This window comes from Cheilinus undulatus, linkage group 8 (genome assembly GCF_018320785.1).
Source record: "Cheilinus undulatus linkage group 8, ASM1832078v1, whole genome shotgun sequence".
Classification (NCBI taxonomy): domain Eukaryota; kingdom Metazoa; phylum Chordata; class Actinopteri; order Labriformes; family Labridae; genus Cheilinus; species Cheilinus undulatus.
Window position 1 is genome coordinate 33,506,861 of NC_054872.1, and position 23,810 is coordinate 33,530,670.

At 39.6% G+C, this 23,810-nt stretch overlaps 1 protein-coding gene across 2 annotated transcripts in view; it reads left to right on the plus strand.

Moving 5' to 3' along the window:
• The window catches only part of si:ch73-22o12.1 (nectin-2), a 130,180-nt gene extending 107,354 nt beyond the window's left edge, over nucleotides 1–22,826 (plus strand). Inside the window, exons 7-10 of one of the 2 annotated variants that reach the window (XM_041793567.1) lie at nucleotides 17,637–17,763; nucleotides 17,944–18,001; nucleotides 18,129–18,215; nucleotides 21,280–22,826. In XM_041793567.1, the coding sequence (XP_041649501.1) occupies nucleotides 17,637–17,763; nucleotides 17,944–18,001; nucleotides 18,129–18,215; nucleotides 21,280–21,489 (482 nt within the window). In that variant the 3' untranslated portion in view covers nucleotides 21,490–22,826. The remainder of the gene's footprint in view (nucleotides 1–17,636; nucleotides 17,764–17,943; nucleotides 18,002–18,128; nucleotides 18,216–21,279) is intronic. The other variant, XM_041793568.1, reaches the window with a different exon arrangement.
• Nucleotides 22,827–23,810: the final 984 nt, after the last annotated feature.

Sequence of the window (23,810 nt, forward strand, 5' to 3'; positions counted from 1 at the left end):
AGATTGAAAATGGTGGATGGCTCCCTCCAGATGGGGAGTGAGTCTCTGCCCCAAGTGAAGGAGTTCGAGGGTCACCTATGGTGATGGACTCTGGGTAACGACTGAAAGAATGAGATCACAGATACAAGCGGCCGAAATGAGTGGTCTCCGGAAGGTGGCTGGGCTCAGCCTTAGAGATAGGGTGAGGAGTTCAGTCATCTGGAGGGAACTAGGAGTAGAGCCACTGCTACTTCGCATCAAAAGGAGTCAGTTGAGTTGGTTCGGGCATCTGATCAGGGTGTCTCCTAGCACCTCCCTGTGGAGGTATTCCAGGCATGTCAGGCTGATAGGAGACCTCAGGGAAGACCAAGAATGTGCTGGTGGGATAACATATCCTGTTTGGTCTGGGAAAGCCTCAGGATCCCCCAGCAGGAGTTGGAAAGTGTCACTGGGTAGAGGGATGTCTGGGTTACCTGCTCAGCCTGCTACCACCACTACCCAGCCCCAGATAGGCGGAAGAAGATGGATGGAGGGATGTATGGTTCGATTTTTTTTACCAGAGTAACTGTATTTTTACTTGAGTACAATATACTTGTACTTTTTCCACCTCTGGGCCCTGGCAGTCTAGTGATTATCTCAGAGCCCCCGTCATTTAAAAACCAACGCTTAAGGGGGCACAGGGGGGGCGCTCTCACGCTTTTGGGATAGGTAGTCGGAACACTACAGTCGGAAGTGACGGTAGATCAAACATCAGAGGTGGAGATCCTGGGGTCAAAGAGCAGAGCGATCATTACGGAGGTAATCTAAGCTAAAAGTTCTAACTTAGACGCTGGAAGAAACTTTAAACTTTTGCCTGAGAAATCACTTACTCACTGAAACCAACACTGAACTTAACAACAGCGGATCAAGGGATCGGCGCCTTTGTTGATCTGCCTCGGTCGGCAAAGAGGCTGAAGAATGCCGTAAGGTCTCCCCCATGCGTCGGAGAAATAAGGCAGCCTCTCGCCAGCTGGTTGCATACAGTGACAAGCAGGAGAGGACGTGCGCGTATCGGGAGGTCCCATGGAGGCTGTCCAGTTCCAGAGTGTGAATGGCATGACAGTGACTGGAAGCATTGTTATTTATTTTACAATAAAACAACATTTGTAATACAATTTTTAGATGTCTTTTATGTTATTGAAGGCAAAATTATAACATTCAAATCACTGTTCTGCTTGACAGACTCTTTCACAAAATGCATTTTTCTCAGCTTTCTAGAAAAAAATGGTCTTTTTGGTGAAACTAGTCTCTATTCAACTAAAGATAAATCAAGAACAGAATAAGCTACAAACAAACATTTTTCTCCATGATGAAATAGAGAATTTCTTCTTTCATTTGAGCTATTTGGTGTTTTCAGAATCATAGTACAAAATATTCTGTGGGTCTTGAAAAATGACTCAAAATGGCCAAAAACACTGGCACAAGCCACTTTCCATTTTATAAAAGGGCTGGCACTCAATGAGTTAATCTTGTCCTTGGCTCCTTTCTTGGTGTCATACCCCACTCTCTTTCTCCCCACTTTCCAACTCTGCCCCCTATCCTGTCTGAACAAAGGCATGAAAATCCCAAAACCTAACTGATGAAGACACAAAATTGAACAGATCTTGGGTGGACTGATTAGATTTGGCTCTTTTGTCAGTTTCATTTAAAAATCTGATTGTTGAAATCACAATCAACTAGTCAGTGTTTGTATTCCCACTTTAAAGACGCTGGCCATTGGGTGGGAGCAGAAGTACTTGCAGTGCGATGTTGACAGAGCTGTACAGCAGTAACAATGATCACCTCTGAGGATTGCGACACATGCACAGCAGTTGCAGAAATCAAAGGAAGAACACATTTCTGGCTACAAACAACAGTTTGTTGTTTTCTCCCTCAGATTTACCACCAGAGACCAGGATTTAAAGTGTGCTGAATGTGTTGAGTGATCAGTTTGTACATCCTGTGCCAGAATATGAGTTGCATCCTTCAACAGATGCATAAATCACCAGTACTCCAAGCCAAGCAGCCAATCAAGCACATTTAAGCACTAATGAAACCATTCTTTACTCTCATACAGATAAATTGAACTCTGAATGCTTTCTTCCCCACCTCCCCATCCCTTTATGTATTCCATTGTTTCTGTTCGCCTGCTCCCTGAAGAAATGCATAACTGAAGTGCAACAGAGGAAATGTCTTTCTTAATGAGCGCTAGAATTCGAGTTTGGCGAGAGCACACTTTTTGGGCATCTCGACAGTGCGCATTGTCGCGGCTTCTCTCAGGGGAGGAAGGATGAAGAGGAAAGTGAATGAATGTGGAGAAGCACGTAGGGGCATAATGGTTGTGTGTGCCATTAATCAGCTGCTGATGAGAGGCAGTTTGAAGGAAGAGGGGGGCCTATTACAGCTACAGCACTCTGAGGACACAGTGTGAGGCTCTTTAAGGATGCCTGCTTTGTGGTCAACAATAAAGCAGGTACACACGGAGTAAACAACGCTTGAAAGGAAATCATTATCCTAACTAAAGAAAGAAGGCAAATCTTAAACTAGGGCCATTAATTTAAGACATCAGTAGGCCTCAACTTTTTTTGGCACATACTTTGTCTCCTCTTCCTTGATTTCTTCCCCTCCTACACATCTTACCTCTCTCCACCCTCCAGCTTAAATCTCCTATTCTTTCAGTTCTCTGTGCTTCTCTATATGTTCAACACCTCCTCTTTCCTCCGCTAGCTCTGTGTCTTCCTCCCTGCGTTGTTCGTTTTCTGGCAGGCAGTGTGAGGAACTTTTATAAGAGGGCGACATGAAGAGCACTCTCATGTGAGTCGGCGAGAGTTGAGAAAACCGAGCAAAGCAGACTCTCCACGCTTAAGAGAAACAGCGAGGAAAAAGAAGCCAAGTCCTAGACGTTACTTTTTTTTCCCCTCATTATATGTAACGTGTCTGCACAGCAGGCATCTGGAGAGACTGCACTGCTGCAGTACATGGAGGCTATTACAGTGTAGCATCCTGGCTGTAGGGGAGAAATCTAAGAGGATAGCCGAGGTTCAGGTTGTATGCGGTGGGTAATGAGGTGAGAGTCCTTTTTTGCCAGAGGTTAGCGGTGGTTAGGAGGGCAGGTAAACACACCAGCTGCTCCTGACTGTCTGGCCTGAAGGCCGCGGTGACACAGGTGGAAGAGGAGAGAGAGGTGCGGGCGAGGAGAGAGAGTGGAAAAAGCAGGGCAAAAAGATAGATGAGAGGCCTAGAGGCATTAAGAGGTAAAATAGGTGGCTGGATATTACCAGATTGCACCATTTATCGTAATTTACAGTATTTACCCTGGTGAGTAGCTTACCTTCTAAAGTCAGTCTCCATTACAGCTACTTCTTCCCTCATTTTAATCTGTAAATATGATCTAAGCCCACAGTAATATCCTTATAATCTCCAGGCTTACATACAAACCTGTGTTTCTTGTTACATTTATTTAGAATGTAGGACACCTGCTGCTATTTGAAAAAGGCCCTTTGAATCCCTCACTTTCTTACTCTTACAGAAATAGTACTCAGATAAGAAGATCAAAACACATTTCCAAGTCGGCGTGCAGTTTGAAGCTACAGACGCAGGATGTGATTATCTTAGCTTATTGTAGAGCAGCAGAAACAGGCTCTTTGACTTAAATATCCATCTGAAGCCTTGTAGTAAACAAGTTATTTATAATTTTTGTTTAGTCTGAACACAAGTGTACAAATTACTATGTTTTTAGGATGTGGAACGGCTTGTAGTGGTTTTTGACAGCTTTCAGAGCGAGCCAGGTTAGTCAGAAAATCTTATGTTAGCTGTTGTCTGATGGAATAGGTTGCTAAATGTTATTTTAACTTGAATATGGCCAACTGTCCATATTTTCACATCCCTTGTAATTTTTGTTGTTTTTAAACCAGAGAATGGTAAAAAAAAATAAACATCACTTCCTATTTTATGCATCTCCACACCTTACAAGCCAATGGTAAAACCCATCAGCATCCATGGCTGTCATCATCTGATTGTTACACACCTCTGAGAGTGGATGCCAATTTCCAAGTGATTCCAGTGTAGACTTCCCTGTGTTTGCACTTTACAAATGCAATGTGAATTCCTTTCTTGGTCCAATACATCCAGGGGTACTGCTTGTTAATGTGTCAAAACTCAATTCAACACTAGAATTTACAATGACAATTCCAAAAAAAAAATTGGGTCTAAAATGAAAAATACAGAATGCAATGATTTGTAAATTCATAAAGCCATATTTTAAACACAAGCGAACATAAACAACACATCAGATAGTGAAAATGAGACATTTTAACAATGAATTCAAAATTGTAGCTTAATTTGAATTTGATGGCAGCAACACATTTTTAAAAAAGTAGGGTTAGGGCATGTTTACCATTGTGAAGTGCCCCCTGTCTGAAAATTTACAGGGAGGGAGGAGACCAGTTATTGGAGTGTTGGGAGAGGAATGTTGTCCCATCCTTGTCTGATGTGGGATTCTAGCAGCCAAACAGTCTTGGCTCTAATTTGCTGTATTTTTCATTTTATGAAGCACCAGATGTTCTCTGTTGGTAAAAGGTCTTGACTGGAGGTGGGCCAGTTCTACTGTGAAGCCATGCTGTTGTGTTGGATGTGTTATGAAGTTTAGCTCTGTCTTGCTGAAATATGCATGGCCTTTCCTGAAAGAGATGCTGTCTAGATGGGAGTATATGTTGCTCTAGAACCTCTATGCTTTTTACCATTGATAGTGTCTTCCTAGACACTAATGCAACCTCATACCATCACAGAAGCAGGCTTTTGAACTGTGCGCTGATGACATGCTGCATGGTCCCGCTCTTCTTTAGTCTGCAGAAAACACCATCCATAGTTCCCTAAAAGAATTTAGATTTTCATTCATCTGACCACAGAACAGTTTTCCATTCCGCCTCAGTCCATTTTAAAGGAGCTTTGGCCCAGAGAAGATGGTGTTATTTCTTGATTGGGTTCACATATGGCTTCTTCTTTGTGTGATACAGCCTTAACTTGCGTTTGTGGGTGGAACGGCAAACTGTGTTTACAGAAAATGGTTTCTGGGAGTCTCCCTGAGACAATGCAGAGAGTTCAGATTTCTTTTACACCCAGCCATGTTGTCAATTAACCATATTTTTGAAAAATGCTACTCAACCTGTTTTTTGTTAGCCTTTTGTTGCCATGACCCCATTTTTTTAAAAATGTGTTGCTGCAATCAAATTCAAAATGAGCTGATATTTTTCATGAAACATGTAAGAATTTTAGTTTTGACATCTGGTGTGTTTTTTATGTCCTATTGTGAATAAAAGAAATGGGTTTGTGAGATTTGGAAATCACTGTATTTCATTCTTATCAACTAGGGGTGCACCGATCGATCAGCAAAAATTGGAATCTGTGCCGATTTCCTTAATTTTGGAGGATCGATGATCAGCTGATACTTAGATAAGATCGGTGGATGAGATCGGTTTCATACGTACCTCTACCTACTAAAATGTGAAAAATGAAAGACTAAAGGAACTGATATAATTTAGTAGTTTGGACAGCAATGCTCTAAACTTTTCATTTATATTTGAGAGAACTACCTCATGTGCAGTTAAAACAACAAGTTTGTATTGTTTCACGGGTATTGTTCAATGTTTTTCAATAAAATAAGATTGGAACATAGAAGGTGTATGCTGTCAGTTCTAAAAAAAATCGGCATCGGCCAAAATCAGAATCAGCAGGTCAGGCTTTTTAAAGATCAGTGATTGGTGATCGGCCAGAAAATCACAATCGGTGCACCCCTATTATCACATTTTTCACAGCCCTCAAGCTTTTTTGGAATTGGGATTGTTAGTCACGCAGCCACCATGACCAGAATAAAAGAAACAAAAGAAGAAATTCCTTGTGAGTTATTTGCAAGAATGGGAATTTAGTTTGCCAAAATAGCATGATCATGTAGCTTCATAGACAGATGTCATTTCTGTCCACAAAAGGAAAATGAAAATGTTTGGACAGAGGTTGGATCAATCACTTCTGATGCATTTCAGGCAGGCAGGGAATGTTGCAGTGATTGCCTCTCATAACACAGTGGCAAGCAGATCTGTAGCTTGTGGCTGAACTGGTTGACATGTCATTAATTGTATATAGATGGATGCTTTCTTGTATTGATTTTCTTCTGTTTGTCTTAAGTGTGTGGCTATGGTACAGTGTCACGGTGTCTATAAAGGGGAAAGAATAATAATGATTTTCTAAAATTGAAATGTTTGATTTATTTAGTTAGCTGCACTTTTATATTGAATTGGGAACTGGTGGGTGTGTGGAAAGATTCTTCATAGAGATGTGGACTCTGTATATGGTGGCTGTGATTTTAGCTGTGTAAAGTGTTCTGATGACTGTTTGAAGTAGTCCATCAGGATTTGGTATGGGTGAAAGACTCCATGATGACACATAAGCTGTCATAACCTTGTCAGCACTGATGACAAACCAGCTCCCACTGAAGATATTCTTGAAATTTATTTGGCTCTGTGAACAAATATTTGAATCAAGACATCTAACACTCCTTTTTAATTCAAGCATTTGAAGTTGATTCATAAATCTGCTTGATACTACTGTATATAAAAAAGGGATGCACCAGTTCATCGGTTTAGCACCAATGACATCTCTTTTGTTAAAGAAATGTCCTGTTCTGATATAACTGCAGCTATACTAAAAACTGTCAAAAATTATCATCAGTTTTTTTTCATTTATTAAAATAATTTAAAAAAAAAATCTCTTTTTCTTAATAAGAGAGTTATCTTTGAATTACTTCAGTGTTTTATGATGATTTTAGTTATGCAAACTTACCTTCAACAACCTCAGAGCAGGCAAAGCCTCACGCCCCTGAGATCTTTGGCACCCCACCTCCCCTTAGGGGGGCCCAGACCCCAGGTTGGGAACCAGTGATCCAGGCTAATCGATCCATACTCACACAACCCCCCTGTAACAACTGTAAACTCATGCCGAGGCAGGTCGGCAGAAGAGCAACATCTTTTTTGTCATGAAAAGCTTTTAGTTTTTTTTTCTGTTTAATTAAAAAATCTGGTCCAAGTACAAGAAAACCCTACCCGTAGTGACCACCTTGTTCTCCTTAAACAATGCTGATTGGTCAGAACTGTTTTAACGTCAACACAAGTAATGCGGATTGGGGCTTTCAAGATAGATTTCCCTGATGAGAGACACGGTGTCTGGCCAATCCGTCTGCTTTGCAAGGTTAGAATGGTGAAAAGGAGAAATGACAGTCTTTCCAGTGTAGATGTAAACAGAGAGAATAACGTATTACATTAAAGTTGTTAAACACTGACCTGTAGCTAAAGAGAAATTCACCTTTGTTCCCACCTTTGATAGCAGCTATCTAACGTTTACTGACAATTAATTTCCCCTTTTTGTTGCTGTCCACATAAACTGTTTCTCCTGCATTCACCAAAGTGTACACTACTTGGACTAAAAATGCGCTACAACCAGAAACCAGATCCCTTCCCATGCTGAAAATCCAGACCACTGTGTGTAGATTTAACATTTTAATTTAGAATCAGTAACTGGAGATTAATTATGACCTACAGTCACGATGTTCCCTCCTCCTGACAGGCCGCTCTGCTCTGTCTCCACACTTATCTGAATATAAGCCTTAGAGCATTCCTCTTTTTATCTCTCTGAGAGAAAGGTTTTTTTTTTTTTTTTATCATTTCAGATTTCATTTTCAGTGGTTACGATTGTTTTTCCTCATCTTTTAAATATGTCTTAGGTTTCAGGGGAATAGCATGTGATTTTTTGGTTCTGTTGAAATAAAAACAACAGAAATCCAAGTCAATATTGATTAAAAATGTACTAGACTTTTTTGAATTATGAAATCATATTTTTGTGATGTTAAGGTTTTCCTGAGATTTACAGGTATTTTAAGAGGCCACTGCATTAATATTGGAAACATATTATTGTGTTAATGTTTTTATATCCACCGGCTCTAGTGAACAGTCTCATTTTCATTATAACAGCTTTTGCTTTTGTTAAAATGTTATTGATTTTTTTAGTAATGCATCACGTAGGAGTTGGCTATTTAAAGTCACCACTTTATTTCTAACGCAGTCATGTGAAGTATCCTAATGAATTTGATCTGTTCGTTTTTCGAGTGTTAATATGGTTTTTGGATTGGATGTGCTGCCACAGCTTTTTGAACATTTGTTACTCTTCTGTTAAGTACCTGCTGCTGTTTCCAGCTCTACCTGTACCTCCTGTTCTTCCTCCATGTGAGTGAGTGAACGAAGCCGAACCAGAGTGCTGCTTGTACTACAACAGATCATTCAAGTCCTGAGTGGACAGCTACATTTGGCTAATGCAACCCCGGCTTTCTCTGCTGGCTGCAGCCGACCACCTCAGTGCCAGTGTAAAGTGGACTGTAAATATTGACAAGGGAGACAGCAAGAGGCAAACAGCGACCTTGTCAGAGAGAGAGGGAGATGGAGGAGAGGGGAGGGGGTGATGGAGGCATAGGGGGTGGAGAGAGAGAGAGAGAGTTTCTGCCTTCTCCCAAGGCAACTGAGTGTGCTTTGATGCACTGTGGCAGGGAACACACTGTCTCCCCAGAGAGGGAGAGCAGCGACACACGCACACACCCGTGCACACCATGCAGAGTTTTCACATTAACCACCACACAGCTTTTTAAAATGTCAAAACACACACACACTTTCATACACCCGCACCCTCCCTTCCACTCACAGCGTGCACACCCGGACAACAGTGTCAGTGACACGGATTTAATCCTCAGATGGTTGAAATGCACGAGGTTGAGCTCCGGATTCACAGTAGATTAGAAATGACCAGGACCACTGATCTGCCCCAAACAGAAAAAAAAATCTGGCAGCATCACAACACAAACAAGTCAGCACTTCCTTCAGACAAATCCAAAAAGTGTGTCCTCTCTGAGCTGCTCAGCTGGTCGTGTTGTCAAACAAGCACAATCAATTAGATGTGATTTGTTTGGTGCTGGATTGAATTGCAACGTTATCAGAAGTGCAGTGAATAGTGAGTGACTGGAGTGTGGGTGTGGGTGAATTAGGTCTTCAACTGCCATAAAATGAATGTCAGAGGTAGCTGCAGCACTCAACACGGCGGTACTTGCATTGATTGTGAATAATTTAAGTGTAGGTGTGAGTTTTCAGCTCATGTATGCATCTCAAGCTTTACCAGGTTCTCGTTTTGCTTCATTTTCTCAGTTTTTTCAGCCTTCTCCTTTCAGTTTATAAAGTAATCAGTGCTGATTATCATGTCACTATATTACTAGAGCATTTATACTCACATCAACCTGAGCAAGAGCATCAGCAGATGAATAGATAGAGTGTGTGTTTAACCTTAGAAACTAAAGGCTGGGCTGTTTCTTTTCTCTTAGTGAGCAATGAGATTACATGTACTGTGTTTTATCTTAATCTCTTTCAGAGGCCATCAATTCATTCGGTCCTAATCTCATCTCCAGGCACTCTGCTGTGACTCTGCTAGCCTTGTTGTGTGTGTTTATTTTCTCTATCCCCAGCAGTTTCGATGCCCTTAGCTTAGTTGAAACATCTCGAATTTCAGCCAGAACCAGTTTGTCTCCTCACATTCAAACTTTGCATCAGGAGCAAACCTCAGCTGAAACTTGCAGTGACGTCTGAAAAACAACAAAGACAAACTCGGCACCATTAAAAGGGAATACTAAATCCAAAAAATATGTTTGCTCCTTCAAAAACATTAGCGGTGTTGGGGGTGATCAAACACGATGGGTTTATATAATTAAGCAGGCATTTCTTGCAATTTCTTACATAAAAGCATGATCCACTGTGACTTGAAAGTGAGGTGAAAGACGACACGCAGCGATACTCACAAGCAGGTCAATCCCACAACGTCAGCGCCACATGGCCGAGGCAGCCGCCTGCTGAGCCAAAAGGATGCCTCTGGCTTTGGATATTTTTGGTCAACTGTCCCTTTTTAAGAGAGAAGAGCTAACCCATTAGGAATGAATTTGATCAGTGGCTGCAGCAGGATTGTGTTCCTAGTGACCAGCGGCCTGCTAATCTCTTAAGCCAAGACCAGCCACATGTACATCTCAACCATTCCTCCACTGGACCTGCATGAGAATTTTGATTCTTGTTTCTGAGGCTCGTCTGCAGGTATTCATGGTAGTGAAAACTTGCACAGGTGTGTATGTGAGTAAACATTGTGTGTTAATACAGATTTAAAGAAGAGGTCAGAGAGGGTAATAAAAACAGGCTTATCTCCTCTTGTTAGGCACAGCAGATAAGAGATGCAGGGGAGACGCTGCAGATTTGAGCTGTCGTATTACCAGGCCAAACAAGCGAGTACCAAATTACACTGGCGATGGAGCGGGGATGACAGGAGAAAGGGATGATGGGAGTAAAAAAAAAAAAAGATGGATAGATGGATGGGTGAAGGAAAGAGAAGGGGAGGAGGCAGAGATAAATGCAGGAAAAGCCGTGGCCCCGAGTGGGGAAGCTGAGGATAGGCAAGCATGTTAACCTTAATCCCCTCAGGGAGCGGCGTAAACACACAGGAAGAGAGAACAAGGTATTGAGTGGAGAAGAGAGGGATGGGAGATCTTTGTCTCGGCCCTCTCTCCTTCATCCCCATGGTGTGTGATCAGCCAGTTTGAGGCTGCAGCAGCAGCAGCCGGGAAATCCCTCAGAAGCCAGCATCTTAATCACAGCCTTCATCTTACTGGGCTCTTACTCCTGCCTCACCCTCTTTTGAGTCCTCTCTCTCTCCTTCAATGTCATTCTCCCCCCCCAAACTCCTCTGTTTGACTCCACAACTTGGCTCATCGAATCCTCTTTCGCTGAGCGCTCCCTCCTCGATTCAGCTTTCTCCTGTCAGTGACTCATAAAGTTTCTAAGAGTACTGATCCGTCCGTGCATTCATTTCCCTTCTCCTCTGAAAGCAGACATAAAAACGAAGCAATAAAAGGTAAAAACTTTAAAAAAGTCACTCACTGGCCTGTATTCAGCCATGCATTCCAAAGCTCTAGAGATTCTGGTGGTATTTTTGACCTCGCTGAAGTGCTTCTGCAGTAATTTCCAGACAGTTTCAGCCAGGCATCTAGCCTCATCTCCTCCTACTCCTCCTCTGGGCCTCGTGGGAGAGCGCTGGTCTATGGTTGACTGACCGGCCGGGGTTAGCAATGGAGGGCTTCCATATAGGAAGGAGATGGATGTGCATCTAGCTGGATGGTCCCTGCATTGATCTGCTGACAGATTTCGAGCTGACCTTTAACTGAGTGTGAACTGTGAACCATTTCCCCTTTCTCGTAAAGATATAGTAAAACTGCATGTTTGAGTTGGAGGTACAGAATTTCTCTTCGCCTGAGGGCGCAGCTGAAATTACTTTGGTTATTATGTGTGCATTTGTTTTCATGTCTATGTTAGTGCTGGGCAAGTATTCTAGTTTCAATTGCAATTACAATTTTAGCTTCCTATTATACTGCACTATTAAGAGGCATTAACATTATAGGAAAGCCTTTGCAGAGTAACAAAGTACAAATAACAAGCCCCTAGCATTTATTTTGTTTTAAGCAGACAACTGCAAAGCCACCTATATTTTCTTTCCTGACATGTCCTTAAATGAATTCTGTGACCCTACACATGCTTTCTTAGAAACCTTACAGTCTCCAAAGACACTGATGATTTCTGAAAATCATGAAGTGCCATTGTTGAATATTAACTGAATCCCATAACCCTAATTTTAGTTTTTAAAATTAGGGTTATGGTTTTTATTTTTGCAAATGTCATACAACAAACCTGCAGCTCCTCCAGGGCCCACTAGAGGGCCGGGCCCACACTTTGGGAAGCACTGTATTTAGGGAAAACCATCCAAACCTATCTGAACCCCCTTGTTCAAATTAACTGTGATTAACGATATTTTTTGGAAAGTTAAGTCCAATTCTCTAGCTACACCCAGGCCTGATTACTGCCAAACCTGTTGAACCAAGAAATCCTTTAGCTAGAACCTGTCAGACGAAGTGAAGTAGGTGAAAAGATCTCAAAAAGCAGCACATCATACCGTGATCTACAGAAATTCATGTACAGATAAGAAACAGTCATTGACATCTATCAGTCTGGCAAAGGTTACAAAGGCATTTCCCAAGGCTCTGGGAGTCCAGCAAACCATGGTGAGAGCCATTATCCACAAATAGAGAAAACTTGGAGCAGTGGTGAACCTTCTCAGGAGTGGCCGGCCTACCAAAATTACTCCAAGAGCAAATCAATGACTCATCCAGGTCACAAAAGATCCTTGAACAACATCTAAAGACCTGCAGGCCTCACTTGACTCAGTTCAAGTCATTGCCAAGTATTGGAAACACTTGCATGTGTTGCTGTAAAGGGTGGCACAACCAGCTATCAGGTTAAGGGAGCAACGATGTTCTCACATAGGGCCAGGTAGGTTTAGATGGCTTTTTGCCCTAATAAATGAAATTATTATCTTAAGGCTGCATTTTGTAATTATTCTGGTGAGTAAATATGCAAAAAAGAAATGAGACAGGGGGGTGCATACTTTTTCACAGCTGTATTTAAGTTGTATAAAGGCATGTACTGCAGATGTGAAATCAGTGAGTCAACATGATCTCAATTTTGCTCAAATCGAGCACCCCTAGTCTATATTGATGTTTAAAAATGGAGATGATTATTTGGAAAGGAGCGGCAGCAGGGCAAAGGCGAGCTGCAGACCACCGTGTTTGTAACTGTGTCAGACTGAGGTTACAGCAGAGGAAGCCAGCTGCTTCCTAATACATGTGTTGTCTGTTTTAGTGTATAGGATTTATGTGTTAGCGAGTACATGTCCTTGGCAAATAGCTACAGAGATTTAAGCAGGCCTAGCAGACATACAGTACATGTACTCTCTCTTTCTCTCTCTCTCTCTCTGTCTGGGATAATTCATTAACACTAGACGTGGCTGCCGTCCAGGGCCAATACACAGGGCACGCTCTCCAAGTCAAGTCATTCACACAAACCCCAGCATACCTCAATCCTCCAAATTGGCCGCTTTTTTTTCCCCTCGCAGCCTCTTACTTCTCCTCTATCAGAGGTTATCAGAGCTGAAGGAGCTGCTTTCTACCTGAAACCCACTGAGTGAGAATCACTCTGCTTGGATAATGAGGCATAGAGATAAGGCAAAGCAAAAGAGAGGGTAGGGGGCTGGATAGAGTTTCAGAAAATCAGGGGGCAAATATGGGGGAGGGTGGTGTGAGGATAAACAGACATGGCACTGGAATGAGGAAGAAATAAAACAAAACACTTAAAAAGAAGGCAAGTATCAGGGCGGGAGTGAATGAATGAGAAGTAAGGCTGTGGTTTAAAAGAGACACAGCACCACCAAGTGGCAGACAGTGAACACAACAGAAATAAAGTGCATTTGTGATTTAGATGTGTGTGTCTGATGCCAGATTTTAGCAACAGTTTGAAGTGTAACAGAGCCTGAATGCCAGCTTGTATTTCACATCTAGTCCGTTTCAGTTACTGGAGATTTGTGAAGATGGCCGTGCTTTTATTATTTTTCTGTTTTTCAGTGCAAATAACCGCCTAGATGCAAAACTCCCCCCTGCAGAAGCGTCGTGACTCGACTCCAAATGCAAAGTAAAATGTCCTCCAGCTTCTTCCATGACAGTCGTCGTAAAACATCAGGCTAATTATTCAGCATCATTTCATTTAAAGTTACATTTTTAGTTCTTTTATGACCCAGAGTAATAAATATAAAAGACAGCGCTTTATGGCTGAGCTGAAACAAAAGTGGGTTTTACAATCTCCGTGTCAGACACTTTTAGGATTGGTGAATGAATAATTAGTTTTCATTTCCTGCAGCGAAGCCTCAGTTTCCCCTGCAGCAGAATAACCGCTTGTCCTCTTTATTACTGAAGTCTTGGAAACCATGAAAGAGCCCATAGTAAATCCACTGATAGGGCATAAAAAGATATTGCATCAAAATAACTCAAAACGACAATTTTGATACCTCATAGATGGTTTTCATTGATAGGACTACAAAACAAGCTATTAGAAGAATAAGTTGGTCATAACACTCACTGGCTCCCATCTTGTGGTGTTAAGGTCCCCTGTAGGGGGTCTCCAGGGTCTGAGGGGAGGTAGGTCCCTGTCAGCTCCAAGGTTAACAACATCGGATTTGTCCACATTGACTAAAATATTGATAACACAATCACTGTGTTGTACAGAAGCCCTAAGAGGACATACCGTATATATGTTTGTTTAATCTATGCCTTGGTTTTCAACAGGTGGGTCAGGACCCAAAAGAGGGTCGCAAAGCCATTTTCAATGAGTCGTAGAAAAAAATGTGTCAAAAGGTCTATAATGTACTTTTATTTTGAAGGACATGTCTCCATTTCTTTGGCCCAGCAGATCTGTTGTTCCATCTCAAGTCCAAAATGTCCTTTTCCCCCTGAAAACATTCAGTTATTATTAGAAATAATTGAAAATTTTACGATCTAGACTTAATTTTTTCATTATCTCGAGACGAATATGCTGGCTTTTAGCGATAATGAATTCATTTTCAAGGATCTCCAGAACAAAACTAATGTGTCAGGATCTTTAGAAATCAACCAAAAGTTCCAGTTATAATAGGAAGTTTGGGTAGATAGTATAGATGTCAGTCCTATCAGGGCCTCTGTAGCTCATTAAAATTTCTTTTGCATAAAACTGAGAAAAACTTGTTTCTTTACATTATTTTTCTTACATTTAATTTTACTAGTAAGCCATTGTACACAATTACAGGATCTGTGATTCAGATCCGGTCAGTTACAATGACTTCCTGTTGTGTGATACAGACATAAAAAATCTCTGTTGCTGTTGTTAAAATGTTAAAGAGGCAAATGAGGACGCTGTTATATTCTCCTTGTATTGTACAAATTAAACACCTAATCCTCTCCATGTATGAGTATTGTGTTACTGTGTTTCTTTAGACATAAAAATCCTACTTTAGATGCAATGAGGCCAACACATGTTGGTTGTGGTCCCTTGATAGAAGCAGAATTAAGTTTTGTGTCAGGGGAAAAAACAATGTAAAAGTTATTTGTACCCCACAGAATACATCCAAACAACATAATTAACTCAGTTCATCCTATCAAAAGAAGACTTTCTGTTTATTATATCTAGGGACCCCCCCATCCCACATCATTAAAGGGCTAGGAGCGCAGTGATTACTGTTGTGACTTTGCAGATTCAGGTGCACACTGCGCTTTCACACTTTACGTTCTTATTAACTTCAATTTTTTTCTCGTTCTTGTGTTTGATTATGTCTTTTCAGGTTTTTATTTTTCATCAATCAAGCCCAGCAGAAAGCCTTACTCCTAATAACAGGAGCTAAAATGAATGTTTGCAAAGCCCATTGTGTAGATGGCAGACAGGAACATGCAGGTTTTTTGTATCACGCCGTTTAATAAAAAGCATAAAAGAGAGGCAAACCAAAGCTATTGTACATGAGGGAACATGCAGGGTCACTGCTGAGAGACGGCGTGCTGCGTGGCTGAGAGTAATGGAGAGAGATGATCATTAGGACACTTTTGTATGAGAGAAAGAATGAAAATTATTTTGGGAGAATTTCAAAGTAGTCTATTGTTAGAGGAGGATTGTAATTAGGGGACTAACAACATTCAATCACGACCCGTCCAATTACCGCGACCAGAGTTTGTTCTCATCAAATGAGCTTCAGATCCTCTCTGCCCTTTACCGCCCCCTCATTAGCATAATCCCCTGGGAATACAGGGGGATAATGAGCCAGGCTGCACCTCCAGTAAACACACAGTGTGTATGTGCGCGCGTGCGTGCTTCTGCGTGTGTGTGGGTTCATGTTCGGTGTGGTCATGGTTCATTAGTGAAACCCCTGTATGATTCCTCTGGTTTGTCTTAATCACCCATGTGACTCAACCCTGTAATCAAGACCCTCTGTACCTCACTGCTGCTACACTTTATTACTCACATTATCTTAGAAGACCACCTTTAGATATATGTCCTAACTCTGTTGGGAGGGAGGGGGGCATTATTACACCTGCAATCTTATAGTTGTTGACAACAAGTGGCTTTTTTATTTCATGTTTGTTAAACCAGTGTGTCTTTCTTTTGTCCTTCTCTGGTATCCTTAAAGCCTGCACCTAAACCCGTCACCAAATCCTTGTTAGAAAAAAATGAAGGGAACCTTCACCAAGCATTGTGAAAAAATACTTGTGACAAAGCCAAGATGCTTGTTTAAATGTACATTTTATAGCCTCTGGGTCTTTATTAGACTCTGTCAACCCTGAGCATGAATGTTCCTCTACATTCAGATCAGATGATCATGATCAACAGAATGAGTCTTCTAGTTTCAGTCTGTTACAACCTGCAAGGTGCAGAAAGCTCTCAACAACTACAGCTACAGGCACTGATCCCTGGAACCATATCTTTTACAGTCAGCAGCTGTTTTATTAATGGGGATAAAGGGGAGAGATTTCTAAGGACCAGACAAATGGAGAATTAAAGAAAATCATAGTCCATTATGAAGTTAATCCATGATGACCATATTTTATATTTAACCTGAATAAAAAGTCTGTATTTCTTATCTTAATAACCACTCCTATTAAAGCAAAAAAGAAAAAAAATTTAATTATTAATGTTATACAATAAAGTCTTTTCAAAATGTTACCCCATTATCTTAAAACAAATGACCTTTTTGGTAATAATGTGAATGGGCACATTGACTAAATCATTTGGTTATTAATGTCAGACTACATAGCTAAGCTATGATCTGCACAAACGTCAGGATACCAGAGAAAAATACAGAAGGAACTGAAATAACTTTAAGGGCAAAACAATTAAATAATTGCAAATAAAGGCAAAAATGGGTTAGAATTCAAGAGTCAGTGGAAATAAGTGCTGAAAAGTGGTTGCAGATAGGTTAAAAGTGGCACAAAATGGGATAAAGCAGCAGATGTTTGTTTAGAAAAAGGAAAAGTGGCAAAAATGGACTGTAAAAATGGTGAAAAGCTGCTAAAAAGAGGCAAAGAAGGGCCGCTAAAGTAGTGAAAGAGGTTCAAAGGTTGCCGAAATTGGACAAAAGTGGCAAAAAGGGGTTTACTATGGTAACAAATGTGAAAAAATGAGTGAAAACAAACAGTTGTGAAAATGGGTTAAAAAGTGGCAGGAATTTATCATTTGAACATCAGAACAATAATTGCTTGACACACTTTTAATCTCCAAAATGAAGTAACTGTTAACCAGGATGCCAGCACCAATGCTACTGATCCAACACACATGTGTTGATATGGATGAATCATAACTAGGGAGAGCCTATTCATGGGTTTTGTCAGGGGCTCCATAGATTCTCTGGGCAGACCTGCCCGAAGCAGCAAATAAATGTAAATAAGCTTCAAACTAAATCAAGTGCAATTAATACTGTTTATGGTCTTTTTAAAATCAAAACATAAAAATAATATGGCAGAAATGAGAGACTAGTGAGAGAAATACGTACAAATGTACAGAGGGTTAAAGATTAAACTAATGTGGTTAGGGCTGTTTAAAATGAGAGTTTGCTGTGTGTTCCACTCTAATCTTGTCTAATGGTTTTTTCTCTCTTCTTTGTCGTTTGTTTTTCAGACACTCGTCTTCCTGAGAAAGGAGCAGCTACAGGCAGCATCATCGGAGCTCTCATTGGAGTCATATTACTGTTAGCTATCATTGGAACAGCCATCGCCATGTACCGCAAACACCGGGACAACAAAGAGTGAGTATCTGTGAACACATGTGGAAGTCCACTCTTCAATTCAGCTCAGTTTGCTTTCTTCCTTCATTAAAGTGTATCCTTTTTCTGAGCTGTTCATAACATTTTCCTGAGGAGGATATGAAACTGTGCAACACTGTTTTTTTGTGACTCATTGGAGAGCTACCCGTGTTTGTGTTACAGCGGTCCACCCAAATACAAACCCCCTCCACCTAAGAAGACCAACAGCTCTGCTAACAGGGTGAGTCAGCTTCAGTTTTATTAACCTGAGAACTGGAGTGTTTTCATACACATGGTAAAGGTGACAGATCATGTAATATACCTACTGAAATATACAGACTGATGTGTGTTTGAATGTTTGTCCTCAGCAGCTGAACACCACTCCTGCCCCCGTGGCCGATGACAGACCTCTGAGGGATCAATACTACTCTACCCAGAGTGCAGAGCCAGTCACAGTAAGAGAATGTGTTGGCTAAAAATGTAGAGCCACAACACTGCTGCCAAGATGTGCATTATTTGTTCTACTTTTTTACAACTTTGAGAACCCACACAGACCATGGAGGGGGCAGTTTGAGTTCACAGCTCTGTCCAGTTCACTATGCGGTTTCTGCCCAACATTTTCACTGATCTCAGCTTCTGTGGGGTCATATCAGGGTTTTTAATCAGTTACTGTACATTTAAAAAACACCTTTTTACAATGTTCTTACAGAAGTAGGTACAAACATTGAATGGAAAGTCTTAAATATCATTTAACAGTTGTACAACGAAACAACAAAAAAATCTGAAGGAATTTTGAAGAAACCTGCCTCCTGCAGGATTACTGAATGTGAATGAGCACTGAGGGTCCTAATGAAATAATTAATTTATCTTGTGCTCTTGGCAGTGAAGCTTTTATTTTGAAAGTCCAGTCTGCTTAAGAGATCCCAAAGCTTTGGACCATAGATGAGGGAGGAATTGGATTTTTTTTAACACCATCCCATGCATTCAATGGGAAATTTTTTGCTGATTTTGGTCGATATGTCACCATGGTAACACCTTTGTATGTGCTGGGATTTTCTCCAAAATCCACTTCAAGCTGCAGGCAGAATTACAAACCCAAAAAGGGTGGAAAAATAATAATAACAAAGAAATAAATGCAGCTGATTGTAATCATGCGCTGTGTTTGTGCATGCATGCACCTTGATTAGTATTGCTTTTCACTTCAGTGTACACTCAGGCTTCTAAAGTTACAAATATCATGCATTTGAATGAGTGAGAGACTCAGTGTGTGTTTTTAAGGATAAAACAGTGTTTTGCAAAAAACTATTGTAATTTACAAAGCAAAATTGTGTTGATACAGCAGAATATATGCTAGTATTGCATGATTTTATTCTTAATCAAACATCAGTTGTAAACCCTACATCCAAGAGTGTTATTTTTTGTTTGACCTCCAAATTATTGACCCACTGTTGCCAGATGGACCATCAATTTCACAATATCAATTCCAAAAATAACCACAGGGCAAATATTATGCATTGTTTGATTAACAATCAAGTTTAATACCACTGTGAACATACAGATGACAAGATTGCTCATGTCTTTGTCATTTTTAATGCCAGAGCGATAAACCACAGCTATGGGAGCCCATTTCAAAGCACATCAAAGAAAAAAGGAAAAGACTGGGAAAAAAAGTTCTAAATCAAGATTGTGATGTAGGCCATAAGTTTAAATTACAAGGTAAAAAGTCATCATTATGATATAAAAGTCAAAACTATGAGAGAAAAACTCAGAATAATGAGATAAAAAATCACAATTATAAAAAAATGTAATAATTATGCAAAAGGATTTCATTTTTATCAGATCAAAGGTCTAAATTATGAGCATAAATGTCAAAATTATTAGCTAGAAAAGTGTTATGAGAGTAAAATGTGTAATTATTAGAAAATTGGTTATAATTATAATACAAAAATTTAAAATTATATGGTAAAAAGTAGAACATTTGGAAATCAAAAAGTCATTATTAGGAAATAAAAAGTCCAAATTATATTTTAAAAAAGTAATTATTATGAAAAAGAAATTTCATTTTTATAGGATAAAAGGTCTTAATTATTAGATGAAATGTCCTAATTATTAGCTAAGGATGTGTTATTTTGAGATTAAAATATGTAATTATGAGATAGTAGCAATTATGATACCAAAATGTTAAATTATAAGGGAAAAAGTAAAATTTTTTCAAATCAAAAAGACAATTATTAGATAAAAAGTCAAAAATATAAGTAAAAGGACATCAGGAAAAAGAAATGCATATTTATGAGAGAAAAAGTCAAAATTAAGGGAAGGTCATTCAAAATAATGAGATAGTCATAATTGTAAGATAAAGAGTCAAAATAATGAGATGGGTCATAATTATGATATAAAAAGTCAAAAATTATGAAGGGAAAAGATGTTTTCTTGGAAGAAAGTCATAATTATGATGAAAAAAGTCCAAATTAGGAGTTATTCAAAATAATGCGATGTCAGTTAAAATTACTTGATAAAATATCAAAATTATGAGAATGTAAGTTAGAATTATATATTTTAAAAAGTTAAAAATTATTTGATAATCATAATTATGAGATTAACTTTCTCATGATTTTGACTTTTTCATCTCAAAGTAATTGCATACTGTCTCTTAATTTCCATTAGTTTAACTTACCATAAGTTTGACTCTTTAATCCCATAATTGTGACTTGATTTCTCATAATTACAACTTTTGTTAAATAATATTAATTTTTTAATCTCAATTTTTGACTTTTTCTATTATATTGCAACTCCTTATATCACAATAATGACTTTTTCTCTGTATTTTGACTTTTTATCTCTTCACTCCGACTTCTGTTTTTTATTTGTTTAATTATTAGAATTGCCTAACTTTTGATATTCTTTCTTTTTTACATATCATAAATAAGCTTCCATACATGGCTCTTATTCATCCAGAGATTTCAATCCTTTCTAAAGTAACAAATATGTCAGAGTTCAGAGGCATGTTGTTCCTCGTCAGCAGCCAAGTCATAGTAACAAGTAACAAGTCATAGTCATTCAAATTAGAATTTCTAGATAAGTGAGCACCAAATGGAGAAATAACATGTTCATGCGGGATTCATTTATCATGATTGAGTCTGAGCAAATGTGATGAAAGGAGCACAATGACAGTCTTAGCCTTAGTAGATTTTTTTTTTTTTTTTTTTTTTTATAAATTGAGGGAAGTTGTGTGTTTTTGGTGATTACCTTCTCTCAGCAGGGTACAGTATGTTTGCTTTATTTCAGTTTCATTAGATGAATAGAGTTAGATACAAAGGCTCCTGAATCTATGGGCAGAAAGTTGCTGAATCATACTCTTCTCCACAGCAGAATCCCTGTGTTTACACAGAAGTGATTCCCCAGTGGGTTTGAGACAGAAGCTTGTGGAGTGATGGAGTGTTCTTCTGTATGAATAAGTGTAAACGTTGTATTTGTACTTCACAGACTGAGGGAGATTCACAGTTGTCTTGTTTCTGTTAGGACCTGGATGCCTACCACGATGAGGATGATGTTTTCAGTGCAGACAACAGAGAGCATTATTACTCTGCTGCCCCCTCTGGCTGGGATGATCCCAGGAACAACGAGGTCCCGCCTCCTTACATGCGCACAGACAGCGACCCCCAGGACTATCAGCAGGGCCCCAATGTCAACCGCGGGGACAGCTTTGTGTCGCCCGCCATGTTTGTGTGAGAAGACAAGGAGCAGGCAGAGGAGATGTGCGTGTTTGTGTGTAAATATGTGTGCGTGAGCGACTGGGTGAGTGAATATTTCTGCAGGCTTTGCAGAGATAAAAATGGTAGAGCTCTGTGGGGGAGAGAGAGAGGACTTAATGTGAACATTTACTGCCCAGCTCTGAATTTAAAGCCTGTGCTGCAGCTGTGTTTTGTCTTTGTGTTGAATATTTATTTGTGATCAGGTCACTGAAATCATCAGCTTTAGACGTGTGTTGTCGTTTTTAATGAATTTTTAAACTTTGATTAGCTTGAGCCAGCAAGACACAAATGTTGCACTCAGCTGCAGGAATAAAGTACAATCATCTGTCGTCATCACAGTCTGTAAACGAGCACATTTATGGTAGTGTTTGCAGAGTGAAAGCAGATGTTTGTTGCAACACTTAGTTGCCTTGCCTTATTGAATGTGAAGCTGTTCCACACATTATGGTTACTGACATGTCTGGTTAGAAGAAGCACAATGTAACGGCCCATGTTCCCTCTGTCTGGTCCTATCAGACGGTTGATGCTGGTTTCCAAACCCGGCTGGCATGGAGTCTGTGTAAAGCAGGCGCCCTGTGGAGAAGCTATTAGCAGCAGTTAATCAGGCAGCGCTGAGACGAGACTCACAGACCGTGACGACATCAGGGTGTAAAACTGCAGCCAGGGGGGTTAACTGCTAGAGCAGTCCTATATTTATGATCATGTTTGTCTTTGATTTAAGTAGTTTTTTATCATGTTATTACTAAAGTCTTCTGCATTTGCCTTATTAGCAGCATAGCTCAGCTCAGGTTGAAGGAAAGACACTTTGAGAGCTAAACTTTTTCATCATTAAAGCAATATTAGAACAGTTCTTCTTTGCTTTGTTACATACTGCTGTATTTTGGGGTTATCTGTTACACTAAAAAACTGGAAACTTGTGTGCCTCTTTTTTTATTATTATTATTCACAATTCACATCATCCGTCCAACATGCTCAGATGGATTAGGATAAATCTGGATTACGTCCATGAAATCTGTTTCAATTCATCTCCCTAGTGGGGGATTAAAGAGTTCTTTCTGGACTCCCAAAGGGGGTTGACACAGAGCCTGCTAGTATACTGATTTGTCCGTCCATCAGGGTCAAGGGCTAAGAAGGTCAAAGTTTTTTCTGCTCCTATAGACCCAAACTTTCCTCTGTGAAGGGGTTTGTGCCAATCTCTTTTTTTTCATCAAACAGTCTTTTGAAGAATGTCATCTAGTTTATTTTCAGTTTTTGGTTTTAATCTGTGTTATTTTTCATGTTGAATGATGTTGATTCAATAAACATTTGAATTTCCATCTGGTTGAATTTGATTAACTGGATCCATTTACATTTGTATTTATTTTGTCATTGAAGTTGTATTTACACCTTTTCACCATATGGTAGCAGTATAGACTGAAAGCCAAGCAGGGTTCAGGTCACCTGAGATTTACTGTAGGGACTTCAATGCATGTTGATATCTCATACCACCCATAAGGGTGATAAAGGGGAGAGCCTTCTGGGGCCCATGAAGGTCAGGAAAATCATGCTCCATTGTAAAGTTAGGCTGTGATAACTATATCTTATTTGACTTGAATAATAACCACTCTTATTAAAGAAACACAGAATCAATTTTATTTATTTATGCTGTAGAACTATAGTCTTCAAAATCAAACCCTTTTTCTTAACGCAGAGTTATCTTTTTTAATTAATGTTAAAAATGTGGATGAGTACATTGAACATTTGGAAAGAAAGACTTCATCACTAAGCCATGATCAGTACAAATCTCAGCATGCTAGAAAATAAATTAGAAGGATCTGTAAGGGGAAAATGAAATAATTGCTGGAAGAAGGAATACAAAAATGGAAAAATGGCATAAAGAGGTTGAAAGAAAGTGTTATAAAGTGGTAACAGAGGGGCAAAAATGGATTGCGGGGTTATAAGATGCAAAAGAGATGGAGAAATGGGTTAAGAAAGGCAAAACTGGGCAGAAAAATTGTTGTGTTCAAAGAGCAAAAACGGGATAATAGCTGCAAAAAAAGGAATAGATCAAGACAGAAAAATGGGTGGTAAAAGGCTGAAAAGAAGTTAAAAAGTGGCAAAAAATTGTTTGAAAGAGCAAAAATTGAATAATATCTGCAGAAACTGATTAAACAGTCAAAAGGGGTAAAAACTGGGAATGGAAAGATGTGTGAAAAGCAGTTAAAAAGTGGTAAAATGCATTAAAAATGGAACAAATAGGTAAATGGGTGAAAGAGTTAATGAAAAAGGGTTAAAAAGTGGCACAAGTAAGAAATTTGA